The 15750-nt window shown below is 47.7% G+C and overlaps 2 protein-coding genes across 2 annotated transcripts in view; one reads left to right on the forward strand and one right to left on the reverse strand.

Annotated features, from left to right (window-relative positions):
- Nucleotides 1-13140, forward strand: part of SPAG17 (sperm associated antigen 17) — a 354514-nt gene extending 341374 nt beyond the window's left edge. Inside the window, exon 48 of the mRNA XM_090053742.1 lies at nucleotides 13001-13140. The gene's annotated coding sequence lies outside the window, so the exon portion shown is untranslated. The remainder of the gene's footprint in view (nucleotides 1-13000) is intronic.
- Nucleotides 13141-13696: 556 nt separating this feature from the next.
- The window catches only part of WDR3 (WD repeat domain 3), a 32469-nt gene continuing 30415 nt past the window's right edge, over nucleotides 13697-15750 (reverse strand). Inside the window, exons 24-26 of the mRNA XM_090053750.1 lie at nucleotides 15292-15420; nucleotides 14832-14925; nucleotides 13697-14220 (exon numbers count right to left, since the gene is read on the reverse strand). Of these exons, the coding sequence (XP_089909876.1) occupies nucleotides 14065-14220; nucleotides 14832-14925; nucleotides 15292-15420 (379 nt within the window). The 3' untranslated portion in view covers nucleotides 13697-14064. The remainder of the gene's footprint in view (nucleotides 14221-14831; nucleotides 14926-15291; nucleotides 15421-15750) is intronic.

Consider the following 15750-nt stretch of genomic DNA (forward strand, 5'->3'; position numbering starts at 1 on the left):
AGGCCCCCTCCTATTCCTCAGTGCTTTGAAAGCCTCTGCTTGTCACGTCCACATTAAACACTGTGGCGAAATGCCGGGCTAGCGGCTCCGGCACCGCTTAGGGGAGCCGCGGGCTTTGCGGAGTTGTGCGAGCACGCGGCTTGTGGGGCGGGATTGAGGTAGCTCTTAGCCGCCCTCGAGGTTCGCCGAATTGGCACAAGTAGACGACTTAGAGTAAGTAGTTAGTGTCTCTTAATCTATAGGGTGTCCGTTGGTTCACGAGGTTCCAGAGCCAGCCCTTGCGTTCCAACAGTGGAACAAGTCCAAAGCTAGGTGCGGCTGCCGACTCCTTAAGTCCCAGAACTGGTCAACGGCTCATTGATATGGAATGTTAGTAATAAAAGTTATTACGGAGCAGATATAGAGTAAAATAAAAAGATTTATTCACTCACCTGGCCTCACCCTCTTACAAGTAAGAGGGGAGGCCGGTTGGAACGAAGTTGCAGTAAATACAAGTATAGCAAGCGTAGATATGCTGTCTAAGCTACGATGAGAGGCAGTCGAGAAGCGGAGTCTCCGATGTTTCTTCAGTTACAGTATGCCGGATACTAAAGGGGTCTGTTGGTTCACGGGGTTCCAGAGCCAGCAGCTGCCGACTCCGTAGTCCCAGAACTGGTCAACAGCTCATGAATGGGATAGTCTATAGGGTGTCCGTTGGTTCACGAGGTTCCAGAGCCAGCCCTTGCGTTCCAACAGTGGAACAAGTCCAAAGCTAGGTGCGGCTGCCGGCTCCTTAAGTCCCAGAACTGGTCAACGGCTCATAATTGGGAAACACAAAGCAATACTGTAACACAGTGAATCGTTGTCAGTTGTCGGATTTCTGAGGCCTTTATCTTCGCTGGGATACGCCCAGGCGGGGAGGCTGACAACCGGTCTGCGGGGTGATCAGGCCCACAGAGTTTTCCAGTTGTCGTCTCTGCTGCTTCCTGCTTTTTGCCTCTTTTATAAATGTTTGTTGGACTGCCTCTATGACACTAACTATAGTATACAGATAGGATAATTTTCTTTTACATAATTATTGCTAGGCAGATTTTCTACATAAGTTTCATTTCTGCAAAAATGACACTTTTAGATAAGAAATGAAATTTACAGAATGCGCATGTGTAGCTTAATGCCAGTGGAGAGAAGTACAAAGCGTTCATTTTGATTAACAGTCTACTTCAAGGTTACATAAATGTGAGAGTGCCGCGCGGCAGTTACACAAAAAAAAGAGAAAATAATATAAAGTCTTTGCTAAAAACTATAAGACAGTTACATGCCCCCGTGCCGTGGGGCAGTGAAACATTTATGTAGTGGTCTCATTTAAAAACAGGTTGATGGTGAATAGTTCTTCTTCGTTAGGTTCATTAGAAAGTTTGGTATAGACAAAGGCACTTACAGAGTTTATACGATTTTGGATATACTTCATAACACAAGAACAAATACAAAAGAAAATGATAACAGGTACAAATACTAAGAGGAGTGCTGAAAGTAGGTTAGATAGCCAAGATGAAATATTAAAACCTAGTGCATTAAAGACTTGAGAAAGTAGACTGTTGCCAACGCCAGCGATGCCGTTGACACGGGTAGCTATTTTGCGAATACTATTAACCTGTTGGTTAAGTGGAATGGAAACATTTGGAATTGCAATGCAACATAGGTCATTAGATAGGTGTAATAACTAGGAACAGGAAAACAGAGTGTGTCACTAATGATAGACATAGCATGGTGGGCATTAGCTTGTAGCTATAGTTCATTTACGGGAATCTTTAGGCGTGACAGCTGGTGTTGTATAGTGGTTACGACAGTGATGCGCAGGGGTAGTGTTAACCGAACGATGAATAGGCTCGCCGACGTATCGCGTTAGCAGGGAATACAGCCACTTCTTCGGAGGAGTGGTTTCTACGGAGTCAAGGCGCGTATACAAGATGGGTGACGAAGGTTTCCCGAACGGCTGTCCCATACGATACACTTGCCTGTAGAGAAAATAAACTGATTAAGGCAGGGTATAAAAGCTATATACAGAATAATAGCTAGTCTTTTATCTCAGAACGACGACTCAGCCAATTATGATGGGCTAATAATGTCTTATTGGGCGTGTCAGTTTTAACGTGATAAGTGTTTGGGTAGGTTCCTGCAGATTGTATTGTTCCTTGGTATAGAAGCTGTTTCTTTTCGTTAGGCCCTGGTATGGCTACCCAGACAAGTTCCTCCGGCTGGAATCGAGGCTCCCACGGTTCTGGTGTTTCTTGCTTTCTGTCAGTCCATAACGACTTGTCTTCATTTAGTTGGATCAGAATTTGTGGTAGGCGGCTCGTCCAATTTGAATATGTGCCGTTTCCTGTTAGACGGAGTTTTTCTTTGAGGATGCCTATGAAACGTTCAACGACGCCATTTGACTGTGGGTGATATGGGATGTGAGTGTGCCAGACGATGTTACAGGTGTTGCAAAAAACTGCTAGGGCCTTTGACGTAAAGGGTGGTCCCCCGTCGGATTGGATCTCATTTGGCACTTGCCAGAGGCTCATGGCCTGAAGTAGTGCAGAACAGACGGTTTTAGCGGTGGTCTTCGTAAGCGGGATGCATTGCAATTGTCTGGTGCCTAGATCGACTAGGACTAATGCCTTAGCCTGACGTTTGACTCCAGGGAGTGGTCCCATGAGATCAACTTGCCACGTCTTTCCTGGGGAAAAGTACTTTGGGTCATATGCTTGTTTGGCCGATGCAGTTGGCGTAGTCTTGACTTTATTACATATATAGCAGGTTTGACTTCGTGCCTTCCAATCTTTAAGCGTGATGGTAAATGGTGGCGTTTCAGCAGTTACTCGCTTCCATTTGAGATGAGCTTTGTTGGGGCTGATATGGCCCCAGAACTCATGTAGCCATTGCACTAAGTGTTGATTATTGACATCTGTCTTAGTGAGGATGGCTGCTGCAACTTGTTGTGGTCTATTTGCTGTTTTCTTGATGGCCTCTGCACGCTTCTCTGCATCTTGTAACACGGCATCGATGTGGGCGTGGACTGGGTTGGTGTCTGGTCGGTGTGAGCGGGTGTGTTGTAACAGAGGTATTGTTTTAAATTGAGGCAATATGGCAAAGATATCATTCCACAAGAGTTGGTTTTCTGTGGCTTGTGCTTGTCCAGTTAATATTTTGTAGATATATTGGGAGTCAACAGCTATTACAGGGACAGGTTCATGGACATTATGAGCGTCTAGGCAGTGTTGGAGGGCTCCTTTGAATGCGAGGAGTTCTTCCAGTTGTGCGTTTGGAGGTGGGGCTGCAGGTTCTACTTCAATGTATTGGCATGGGCTACAGAAGAATCCATGTGCTCCACCATGGGCTGTACTTCCGTCTGACGCTATCCAGGCAGGCAGGATGGTGCCAGACATTAGTAGGAGGTTTTGGTGAGGGAGGGAAGGTGTTGAACTTGCTGGCGCTTCTTTCGTCTTCCAGTGGTGGAAGTGAAAATGGAAAACTTGTACTAATTCTTGCCAGGTGGTACTTAAGCCATGAAAAGTTGGGTCTGGTCGGTCGGGAATGAGGAGTGGAAGTAGTGTGACGCCTGATCCGATGAGGGTTCCGGTGGTTGTAGAGATGTTGGGATAGGCAACTGTAGCGAGCTGAGATGCTAGTAAGAGGGTTCCTGTGACTCCATACCGAAGTTGGGACGGTTGCATGGCTTTATAAGTTGAAAATACTAGCTTGTTATCGTTGGTAGTGCCGGTTGCCCAAAGTATTTGACTTGTATGTCCGAGGGCGACAGTTATAGACTCATTGGGGCTGACGCTGTGGAGAACTGTAGTTGAGGTGGCTTCTAAGAGTTCTTGTAACTTATCATAGTCGTGAGTGGGGTCCCATATGCTTCGAGTATCAGTTTTAACACGTAGTTGCTGATGTAGACATGCGATGACTTCTAGGTGACTTGTTGGTACATGCGCTCTGTGCCAGTTCAGCTGGCCTAGAAATTGTTGAATTTCTTTTTTCGTTGGGGTAGTACCTTTGATCCAGGGGATGGTTGGAGTTGTATGCGTTGTTGCTTTGCGAGTATTATGATCAAATACTTCGCCAAGGAAGGAAATGTGTGGCTTTGCGGTGAGTTGAGATTTTTGCATGTTTACAGTCCATTGATGGGCTTGTAAATGATGTATTAACTTTGCTGTAGTCTGGGTTACTACTTCTGGAGTTCTGCCCATGATAGCAATGTCGTCAACGTAACTCCAGATGCGAACATCCTCAGACGTAGAGAAGGCCTCGAGGGTAGCGTTGATGGCTGCTGTGGCCACTGCTGGAGAATTGCAGTACACTTGGGGACAGACGTTCCATTTAAACGTTTGTCCATTTATACACATGTTAAGTATCCCGACGTCATCGATAATAGGGATAGAGAAGAACATGTTTTTGAGGTCTAAGGTACTTCCAAACCAGGGGGTTGCCTGGTAGGCTATCATTTCACTTAAAGTCTGTGGTAGCGTCTTAAGGCTGGGCTGCGATAAAGGTTCTACTTGCTTGTTGGCACGACGATAGTCAACTACGAGTCGAGCTTCGTTAGGGCTTCCGGGTTTTGCAATGCCCCATGCAGGTGATAGAAACTTAGCATGTGAAATTTTGGAAATACGGCCTGCTTCTTGTAGTTCGTTGAGAAGCTTCTGGAGTGACTCTCGAAGATGTGACTTTGTAGGGATGGGCGTGTAGCGCCACGACAGGCGATTGATGACTTTCGGCGTATGGGGTGCGATGCTCGATGTTTTACAGGGTTCAACTGGAAATGCTTGTAAAAGTGTAGGCTTGAGATTAAATTTGAGGATCTCTGAGACACCGAGTAGGTTGACATCTCCTATCGCTGCTACGAACGACTTTCCTGTTGGGTGCTGTACACAACGGCCTAACGTGACACTGGCGATGGAGTTTAGGCCTTGTACGTGGATTCTTTTTTTAAGCGGGGTGTGGGGGGTAGATGGTTGGATGACTGAAATTTGTGCTCCGGTGTCTAGGAGGAACTTAATTGCTATTGCCATCTTGAGGCCTAGAGGGCCTTTATCGGATGAGTTGCTTTTGATGTAAATAGTTGCATAGGGGCGTTGATCATGCAGTTGTTGAGTTTCGCCACCGAGGTTAACTGCCTCGGCGGCTTCTACTCGTTTTTTGGCTTTGACTGGCGGTTAGGATCCCATCCTAGTTTGATGGCGAGGGTTAATTGCTCTCCCTCTGATAACTTTCGGAGAGTCGCTTTATCTAGCCCGGATCGCCCCAATAGGAAGCCGAATCTTGCTCGCTCTAATGGCGTTCGAGTAGGTGGTCCTTGGGCTGGTGGTTGTTGTGGCAAATTATGAGCGGAGGGATGACTTGGCTGTTGAATCGAGGGCTGTGTCCATACTGGTTGAGTTGTAAGGGCTGCTGGGGGAAATGAAGAAGACGACTGAGATACAACTCCGGTGGGTGAAAAAGACTGCGGTTCTGCGAGTAGAGCAAATCGTTTTAATGTTTGACTGGCAGGGGAGTCTACTTGGCGTTGTAAATGAAGAACAGTACTGCTAGGCTTGCCAACAGCAGTAATCATTACTAGGCGAGCTGCTTGCCCAAACCCGGCTCCATAAACTTGGTATGCTTCTTCTACTCCCTCTAGGGTAATTGGGACTTTACTAGGATCTGGTAGGTACTTATGTGGCCACTTGTCTATAGTGGTCCTGAAATCTGCGCTGCCAATTTGGTTTTCTCTAGGATCCCATCGCAGGAAAGAGCAGCCTATCATGGCATAAATAAGTGACAAAGCTCTTGGTTGTTCAAGTAGAGTAGAGAGTCCGTCATGGATTCTATAGGGACAGTTGAGAAGTGCCCCGACAGCTAGGGCAGCCGGCGATAACACTGGTAAGTCTTCTACATCTAGAATTTCGGTATTCACGCAGATTCCTCCACTCCACTGGGATTGTTGCATTAAATATCGCGCTTCTGTCTTGTCCAGTGTCTCCATAGCATGTACGACTACGAGACGGCCTAACCAGATGGCGGGGGTTTCATCTGGGCCAATTCGTGTATCCAAATAGAGTTCTCGTAACTCGCTCCGGTCGCGCGTTCTGAAGACGATGGTTATACGTTCTGTTTTCATGGGGTCGCGCTTTCCCTTAGTTTTGTTATTTTCTGTATGTCGTTGGTTGCTCTCACCCTCGTTTTCTTCTTTTATACTTTCTTCTCCTTCTCCCCTTTCGCCCTCCTCTTGCTCCCCTTCATCTCTAGAAAATGGAAGTGTGTCATCCTCCTCTTCATCTTCTTCAGTAATAACTTTTCGAGTCCGGGTAGTAACAGGCAAGGCAGCTCTTCGAGTAACAGCTGGTAAGGTAGTTTTTCGGGTGGCAACTGGTAAGACGGCTAATGGCAGAGTTGTCGATGGTAATGGTGGATAAATTGACGATATTAGCGTGGTAGTAGTAGCAGAAGGGTTAAGTTCTGTAGTAACGACAGCGGCTAGTGGTGTGGTGGCGGCTGGCGGTGCGACGGCGGCGGCTGGTGGCACGGCGACGGCGGCTGGTGGAGCTGCGACTGGCAGCGGGACGGTGGCTGGCGGAGCGATGACTGGCGGCAGGACGGTGGCTGGCGGAGCGATGACTGCGGCTGGCAGGACGGCGGCCGGCGGAGCGGCGACTGCGGCCGGCGGGACGGCGGTCGGTGGAGCGGCGGTCGGCGGGATGGCGGTCGGCGGAGCGGCGGCGGCGGCTGGCGGGACGGCGGCCGGCGGGATGGCGGCTGGCGGGGCGGCGGCTGCTGCTGGCGGAACAATAGCAACGACTGGGGGGTAGAGGAGCTTTGCGGCGGTGTTAACTGGAGGGTTAGGCTCTGAATACAGAGGTGGTTCCTTATATTCAGTTAGTGTATATTCTGGAGCAGTTGGAGTAGTTGGGAGAAGGCATGGAAGTAACTTCGCTTCCTTTAAGCACTCAAGGCTCTCTTCTGGGTTGGTCAGCACGCTTGATGCCTTTGCGGCTGCTAGTTCTGTGGCATTGCGGCATGCAGTGTGGAGCTGCGACTCTAAGTCTCCTATAGCTCCTACAGCATTTATGAAGTGTCGCAACAAAACTTCTGTCACTCTACTGGGAATTATTTCTGTTTTGTTAAAGAGTCTTTTCTTGGCTCCCCTCTCGGCTTCTAGTTCACGGCGGCAGCGGACTAGACTATCATAGGCCTTCCCAGTTTCAGGTATTCGCTGGGGGTTAATTTGGCCGGGGGGGTGCTTTCCTATGACATTATGAAGGAGCCCTAGAATAGAGGCTTGTTCTTCACTGGCCGGTGACGCATCTCCTTTAGAAGGGAGAATACCTGCAAGGGCTCCGTTTCCCCCTGCATTTGTTGGAGAAAATATGACTTTGGGGGCGGCCATTACACACCCCAGAGCAGCAGCAGCTAGTGAGCATGTCCAGATTCTACTTCCTGGTTCGTTCACCCAAATGCGACCAGAGATTTGAGTCTTAGGGTCGCTATCGCCTGCCGCATGATAGGCAAGATGATTCCAAAGATCATCAGAGATTAATGGGGGTGAACGGTGTCCCAGTCGCCAGGGACACATGCAGACTAGCATGGCCTGAATGTCTACTTGGGATCCTGTTCGTGACGCCATGTGGCGAAATGCCGGGCTAGCGGCTCCGGCACCGCTTAGGGGAGCCGCGGGCTTTGCAGAGTTGTGCGAGCGCGCGGCTTGTGGGGCGGGATTGAGGTAGCTCTTAGCCGCCCTCGAGGTTCGCCGAGTTGGCACAAGTAGACGACTTAGAGTAAGTAGTTAGTGTCTCTTAATCTATAGGGTGTCCGTTGGTTCACGAGGTTCCAGAGCCAGCCCTTGCGTTCCAACAGTGGAACAAGTCCAAAGCTAGGTGCGGCTGCCGACTCCTTAAGTCCCAGAACTGGTCAACGGCTCATTGATATGGAATGTTAGTAATAAAAGTTATTACGGAGCAGATATAGAGTAAAATAAAAAGATTTATTCACTCACCTGGCCTCACCCTCTTACAAGTAAGAGGGGAGGCCGGTTGGAACGAAGTTGCAGTAAATACAAGTATAGCAAGCGTAGATATGCTGTCTAAGCTACGATGAGAGGCAGTCGAGAAGCGGAGTCTCCGATGTTTCTTCAGTTACAGTATGCCGGATACTAAAGGGGTCTGTTGGTTCACGGGGTTCCAGAGCCAGCAGCTGCCGACTCCGTAGTCCCAGAACTGGTCAACAGCTCATGAATGGGATAGTCTATAGGGTGTCCGTTGGTTCACGAGGTTCCAGAGCCAGCCCTTGCGTTCCAACAGTGGAACAAGTCCAAAGCTAGGTGCGGCTGCCGGCTCCTTAAGTCCCAGAACTGGTCAACGGCTCATAATTGGGAAACACAAAGCAATACTGTAACACAGTGAATCGTTGTCAGTTGTCGGATTTCTGAGGCCTTTATCTTCGCTGGGATACGCCCAGGCGGGGAGGCTGACAACCGGTCTGCGGGGTGATCAGGCCCACAGAGTTTTCCAGTTGTCGTCTCTGCTGCTTCCTGCTTTTTGCCTCTTTTATAAATGTTTGTTGGACTGCCTCTATGACACTAACTATAGTATACAGATAGGATAATTTTCTTTTACATAATTATTGCTAGGCAGATTTTCTACATAAGTTTCATTTCTGCAAAAATGACACTTTTAGATAAGAAATGAAATTTACAGAATGCGCATGTGTAGCTTAATGCCAGTGGAGAGAAGTACAAAGCGTTCATTTTGATTAACAGTCTACTTCAAGGTTACATAAATGTGAGAGTTCCGCGCGGCAGTTACACAAAAAAAAGAGAAAATAATATAAAGTCTTTGCTAAAAACTATAAGACAGTTACAAACACCTTATTGAGCCTCTTGCCCTTGGGATTTTCATGTAGCCAACCCTTAACAAATCTGTCTCTTTCTAATATTCTTCACTGCTTAAAACCAGGTTATGGCAGTGCACCTTTGGTGCCTGATGCTTTAAGGGCTGGATCAGGCAGCTGACAGGTGCTTGATTAAGGCAGCCATTTTTAAACTTAGGCAAGCCAGGCAGAGGCAGCAGTTTGCTGCTTGCAGCTGAGGGAGTAACATCACCTGGCTGACCCACTGCTCACATCATCTTGGAGGTAAGGGCAGGAGCTAGGGGGACGGCAGGAGGCTCCTGGTCCTGAGCATGACCTAAAACTGCACCCTGCTGGGGTACGGGAGCCTAGAGGGACTGCCTATGGCAGGGCAGTGTCATTCAAATGCCAGGACCTCTAACCTCCCCAGTGGAAGTTGCATAGGGACACCTTAATATCCCCAGCCCCCGCAACATTGTGGGTAAGAGAGCCAGGCATGTCTCCAGACACCTGAGACTTAGGGGGATGCAAGATCCTGGATAGCCCCAAGGGTGAGGGTAGGGGAGTGGCCCCAGAGGAGGGCAGTAAAATATTTGGTGGGCCCATACAGAATAGGGAGCATCTTTACGAACTGAAGGGCTACGTAAGCAAGATGCAGAGTACAGCTGAAGGCCAGTCTGAAGGGCTGCATCAGTGGGGGTGTTGAGTAGGGCTGAAGGATGGCCAAAAGGGCAGCACATAGGCCAACACAAGAGTGTGTTTTGTATGTGTAGATGCACCTGGTGAGGGGCTAGGGCAAGGTTAGCCTAATGTCTGGTGAATTGGCTGGTCACTACCCAGATGAGGGTCACAGAAGAGGCCCAAAAGGCTGCATGTCAGCTAGTCAAGGAGTGAAACTGATAAGCCTGATGGCCTATGGGAATCACTCAGTGGAGCTGGGCAGAGTGAAAGAGGGCTAGTACAGAGTAGCATGAAAGAGACCCCAGTGAGAGGGGGGTTGTATGAGTGAGGCTCAGAACAGAACAGTGTGTGAGAGGCCTGACAGAGAATTAAGTTGGTCCAGCTCTTTACGCTGGGAATACAGTAAGATTCTGGATGCCATCTGCGAGGCATTTGGCCACAGTGTAGGGAGCCATGGATTGCACCCCCTGGCCTCAGGGCATTATAATGGACAGCCTCCCATTTAGAACACCAGGTTATTAAACCAGTAAGTTATGGCAGGAAAGTCTGGGCAGATATAAGATCTCAGCCCTGGGATGGCCCCATCACAGGTCTTACTGGTGACCTCTTGACACTGATGGCAACTCTAATAAAAAAAACAAAAAACAAACAAAAAAACCTACAACCACACACCAGCTTTACTTCTGCAGATCAATTGTAACATGGAGCTGGAGCTCCAATTTCGCTGACTCCTGTGCATATACCATCACCATCAGTACTTGAGTCATGCGGCACCTTTTTGCATCCAGAAAACTGCCCACAATGAAACAGGTTTCTGTTCCCTTGGGCAACACACCAGTGTTCTCTTTACTGCTAAGAGAGGGGGCTTGAAGTTGCCAGTGCACCCTCTCATTTAGCTGATGGTATGACATGTTCCATCTACTTGAGTTCAGAGTTTTTGGGGCAGTGGTATCTGGTCAGCGTGCGCGCACACACACCGCCCGGCAGGTCCTTGCAATCTGTGCCAAAGATGGAACATGCCAACCGCAATCTTTCCCCTTCTCATTTCAAAACAGGAGTAGCTTGCTTTCTATGCTTTAATTGTCAGAAGTTCTTACACTGGGATTTGAGCCAGTTAGTTGTGTAGTAGTTAGGCTATTTTTATCTTTTCTTTAGAAAATGTCACACTACTGGCAGTTCTTTGAACTAGACTTGAATTCTGCATGGTTATTCTAGTTCCCTAGGATTAAAATATAGCCCCTCAGGTGAGAGAGTATGGTTCACATATGATGGGAATCTTGAAATGCCTGGTCTGAGGGGAATTCATAGTATCTGCAATTGTTTTGCCTCCTGAACCAGGGAGGAAAGGGAGGTTAGACTGCAGATATTTCTTATGAGCAAAGCCATGATATCACCTGCTGCCCTGGGACCACCAGAGTCCCCTGGGGTCACACTGCACAAATGTGGGCTCACCAACTTCTAGGGTAGCAACATACACCACACAGAAGCAAAAAACACCAACCTGACAAGACACTGTCAAAAGACAAGGGCAGAAGCTCTCCAAGGCAGATACCTCTCCAAGTATAAAGCATCACTTGTCTCCCGAGACACCATTGTCCAAGTGATTCTTGCTGAAGGTCATGCTAGCCACAGTACCAAGAAAGGGCACCAAAATGGCACTCCAGAACAATTGGATACAGCAGTGCTGAGAACTCCCCTCCTCAGACAACTCAGCAGCATCCACTTCTCACCCCAACATGGCAGTGCCATTAAAATTACCTCAATATCCATATCGCCACACAGCCTCCCCATGCTGCAACAACCAACATCATTAACATATGTAGCACCATCCAATTCTCCTTTGTACCAGTACTCTCTCAGTGCCGCAACTACACAGACATCTACTGCTCCCTCAAAGCAAGAATGCCCTTAGTCTTCAGCTTCATCAGTAACCTTAGGCAACAGTGCAGGGATCTGAACAGTAATTTAGAACATCCTCATCACCAATTTCATCCTCGTATGAAGGATAAAGCCATGCATCTTGGGACTGGTACTGAAAGGATGACCAAGAGGGAATGGTTTCCAATATCATGCACTGTACCTAACCTAGCCAATATGCTCATATTGTATACCCCAGTACTGTCAGGATAGCATTGACTGTCAAGACAGACCTTCCCAACCTAGAATGCTTAGTTCCACAGACCCACCTGAGCTGGCCCAGATCCTTCTGTCAGCCTGAAATGTAGCATAAAGAGCTGGAAAAAGTACACCACCTGGGGACCTGTTGGGTACTGCTGCCTTCTAACCATCATTATATGGTATCCTATGGGCAATTAAGTCAACATATTACAGCTTATGACTTCTGTTTTTTGGCAAGCACATATGATGCAGTGGTACCAGAGGTGCTGGGGATTCAGTGTCCAAAAAGGATCTTCACTAGTACTCTGAACAAGGAGTCCACTAGTTCCAAAGACAGGCTGGTGACTGTAGCACTTGGGAGTATAAACAAAACTTAAGGCCACAGTGAAAAAATGTCCTCAAGGAGTCTGTAAGCCCAGTGAGCAGAGATTCCGCCAGTCAGAATAAACACTGCATGTGGCTGTTAGATGACAGTATGAAACTCGTGCACAAGGGGCATGGTTGAAAGCTGAGAGAAGCAAGGCCATGTCAGAGGGCAAAAAAAGAACCGGGGTGGGGTCCCCTTGTCTGAACCGAAGGGGAGAAAAAGAAAAAGAGCAAATTCACTTAGCTGTAAATGGGTGACACTCCACAAAAAGTGTCCAGGCCACAGAATATTACCTATGGCATTATTACAAAGGTGGGAGGAGTTGACATTAATGCTGAGGTGCTAAGTGACAGCGAAGTCTGTGGATTCCCCCAAAAGACAATACACAAGAACAACTCTTACAGATGTTCTCAAGATACTGAAGGTGTTGGGGGAAATAGAAAAAAAAGTCTAAGGACATGGATAAAAATGTATTTGGAGCAGTTTCAAGAGTGAGGTGCCACTCCTGACCAGGCAGCAGCTGTTCCACTGCAACACAGGAATCTGTAGCCATATCAATAGAGCAGATTTGCTCCAATTTTAACCTTGCTTCATCAAGGGTTAAAGTTGAGGTGATTCAGTTCACTTGTAGCACATGTACAATAGAAGAGCTCCTGTGTTGCTCTCATTTGCCCCTGCCCCGAGTGCTTCCTAAGGCTCAAGTCAGTAGGCACATGAAACTAGGGTGAGAAATGATGAACAGGAAACATGTACTGCTCTCTACACCTTCAGCAAGGCAACACAAGACCTAGGCTGGGGTGCACTCTTATAAGTAACTATGAAAGCAAAAACGTCTGGTCAAAGGACAAGGCATTGACACATACCCACGAGGGAGAATGTGCATGTGAACAGATACCTGAAGGACGATTAGTATCACTGCTGCAGAACTTTGCACCTCTTAATTCAGAACTTTGAAACTCATTAATTTTCATTATTCTTTCACTGCAGATCAGAGCACTGGAGGAGCAACACCAAAACCAGCAGTACCAACATACCTGCATTTTACTTAACTATTATTGTAGCAACTTTTTCCCATAAATATAGTGATTCAATTCATTCACACCTAACTTGATTAAAATAGTTTAATTACTGCATCAGTTTCTTGATCAGTTCTCCCATGATGCTGTATCCTGAGCTTATAATACAGCTTCCCAAAGAAGAAAGAGCAAACATCAGGTTAGCTGTGAAAGGATTAAGCACCATTGTGAGATTCTACTTTTATCTTCCTCTGACTTCACAACAAATAAAGAGGATTTTTTTTCCCCAGATACACCTTGCAAATTCATTCTGAGATTGGACAGTCAGGCTGTGTTTGCTCTATTTTACATGGCATCACCAATAGTAAAAAGTTCTGTTGTCCTCAGATACATCAGCTACTTAGTTGCCTTCAGCAGAATTGCTTGGTTATAACTGGGCTCACAAATGGTAAGTCAGTGAGGTCAATGATCAGCTGAACAGCTGGAACAATTTAAAAAAAAAAAAATCTAGACAATTCCTGAACCAGAAACAGGTCCAGCTCCAAGTCCCTGCACTATGTTCTGTAGACTAGAGGGCAGTAGTGTTTTTAATCAAAGTTCACAGAAACCTGTGTTACCAACAGTTTCAAGGACATAACAGCACATACCACAAACAGTAGCAACAGCAGAGGATTACTCTATGGTTTATTTCCAGATGTGATTTATCTAACTCTCCACATACTGAGTGAACCTGCCCACTCCAAATACAGTGCAAGACTCCCACTCCTCCACTTTGCTCCTGTAGGCCTCTTTCTGGGGCCCAGATGTCAGATAAGCTTGATGGAAGGTGCCAATAAATTCTGAAAAGTTTTCTGACAAGGTTCCATGCCCTGAGTCAATAAAGCTAAAGAGCCCCCAGCTCTAAGAGGAATACACCTTCTGGAGTCCACTTCAGCCACTGTCCATAACAGACTGTCTCAAGCCCAGAGACAGGTTTCTGGTGCATGCTGACACTGCGTGAGCCCCTCATTGTGCCCCCATGATCGAGAGCAAGAGCTAAACCACAGCAAGAATCAGTTTCTCTTTCTTCTTCCTCTTCTTCTTCTTCTCCTCAAAATGGTCACTGGCATCAGCAAAGAAAGTCACCTCACCCTTGGCTTCAATCTCTCTCTTCAGGTACTGGAGCCCAGCCATGTTGAATCCCAGCATGTCCTGTGGAGACAGATAAACATAGTGGTCCTAGCTTCAGGAGGAGGAAATGGGCATTGTCCTAGCTTCCTGGTGGCAAGGAGTTCACTTACTCAAGGAATCCCTTCTCTCTGGCACATCGGAGTGGCTTTTTTCACCCTCTCTAGGCAAGGAGCAACCAAACACAACTCCGCAGAGCTACACAACACAATCCTATAGCAAACTTCTTTTTAACACAGAGGAACAACCAGAACCGAGCACCAGCTCAAAACAAGGATTACTGCATGGTGGCAGTTATAGCCTCTGCTCTGTGCCTCTGACAAGTCACAATCTTCTCCCTTTTCTGAAACCTACGTTGCTGGAATCTGCAATATCTCCCCACAGGCTGGGTTACTTGTGAATCCTAAATCGAAGGCTTCCTTTTCAAAAAGAGGGTTTTATCCGTCTTTCCTGCATAAACAGGATACTTGCATAGGAGAACAAAAATCCAAATAAAAGATAACAGAGCAACTGTCTGTACCACAGCCAGGAACTTGCCTACTGCAGAAACAAGGGAAAGGGACAGAGTACTGAGAAGGCTTTGGATACAGATGGAAACACAACCAGAAGCACAGAGTATTGCTGCAGGCACTCACCTGGGCCTCACTGACTTTGGAGATGGTGGTTTTCTTCAGATTTTCTATCACTGTCACAAGCATCTGATTGCTTGTAATCTGTCCGAAGTGTATCCTGAAGGGAAAAAAGCAGACAAAGCAAGCTCCAATTACCTAGAGCAGCCCTTTCTCAAGCAGGGGTTCAAAGGATCATGGGGCTAGGGGAAGTGCTGGCTCAGCCCAAAAGGTCAAAGACACATCCCCAGTCCCTATTCACAGAACCAGCAGAGAGCAGCAGGGCTGGCTGGCAGCATACACCACCCCCCTCCCACCACACTTGAGGCTAGAAAGGGCCCATTCAGACCCAGTCAGCTCATGCCCTGCCAGCCAGTCCAACTGTTTGTCTTAACTGTGATAGGGGCTCACCCGCTAAGATTGAGCCAGGAAAGCCCTGCCTCTCTTTCACAGACTAAGTGCTAGACTTACAGCCTTTGTGACTCACCTGAGGAGGAAAAGGAGAGCACGGCAGAAGAGCTCCACCTCAGTGCCCACCTGGATGTACTCATTGAAGAGAGTGAGCAGGTCAGGGATGTATGAGAAAGGCAGGACAAGCAGAGACTCCTCCACCTCACTGAGGGGAAAGTGGAGAGGGACAGAGGTGACTAAGTCCACACACACACAAAGCAGCCCCTGTCCTGACACAGAATGGAGGGAAACACCATGCTGGGAGGCTCTGACACAGCCGCCAAGTTGAGCAGTGTAACAGAGGCCGCTCTCCACGTCGGCTGCCCACCTGTTCTTGGGCTAACCACCCACCTCACCTGCCATGCCTTGATCTTAATTAATTAATAAAAGGTGTTAATTAAGCGGGAGGCTGCCCATTTTCTGCCCTGATACCAGGGGGCGCTATCTGTGGCTTCATTCCTCCCCTACACCACAGACCAAGCCTCGCAAATGGCAT

Source organism: Crocodylus siamensis, chromosome 1, assembly GCF_052110815.1.
Source record: "Crocodylus siamensis isolate JL-2025a chromosome 1, ASM5211081v1, whole genome shotgun sequence".
Classification (NCBI taxonomy): domain Eukaryota; kingdom Metazoa; phylum Chordata; order Crocodylia; family Crocodylidae; genus Crocodylus; species Crocodylus siamensis.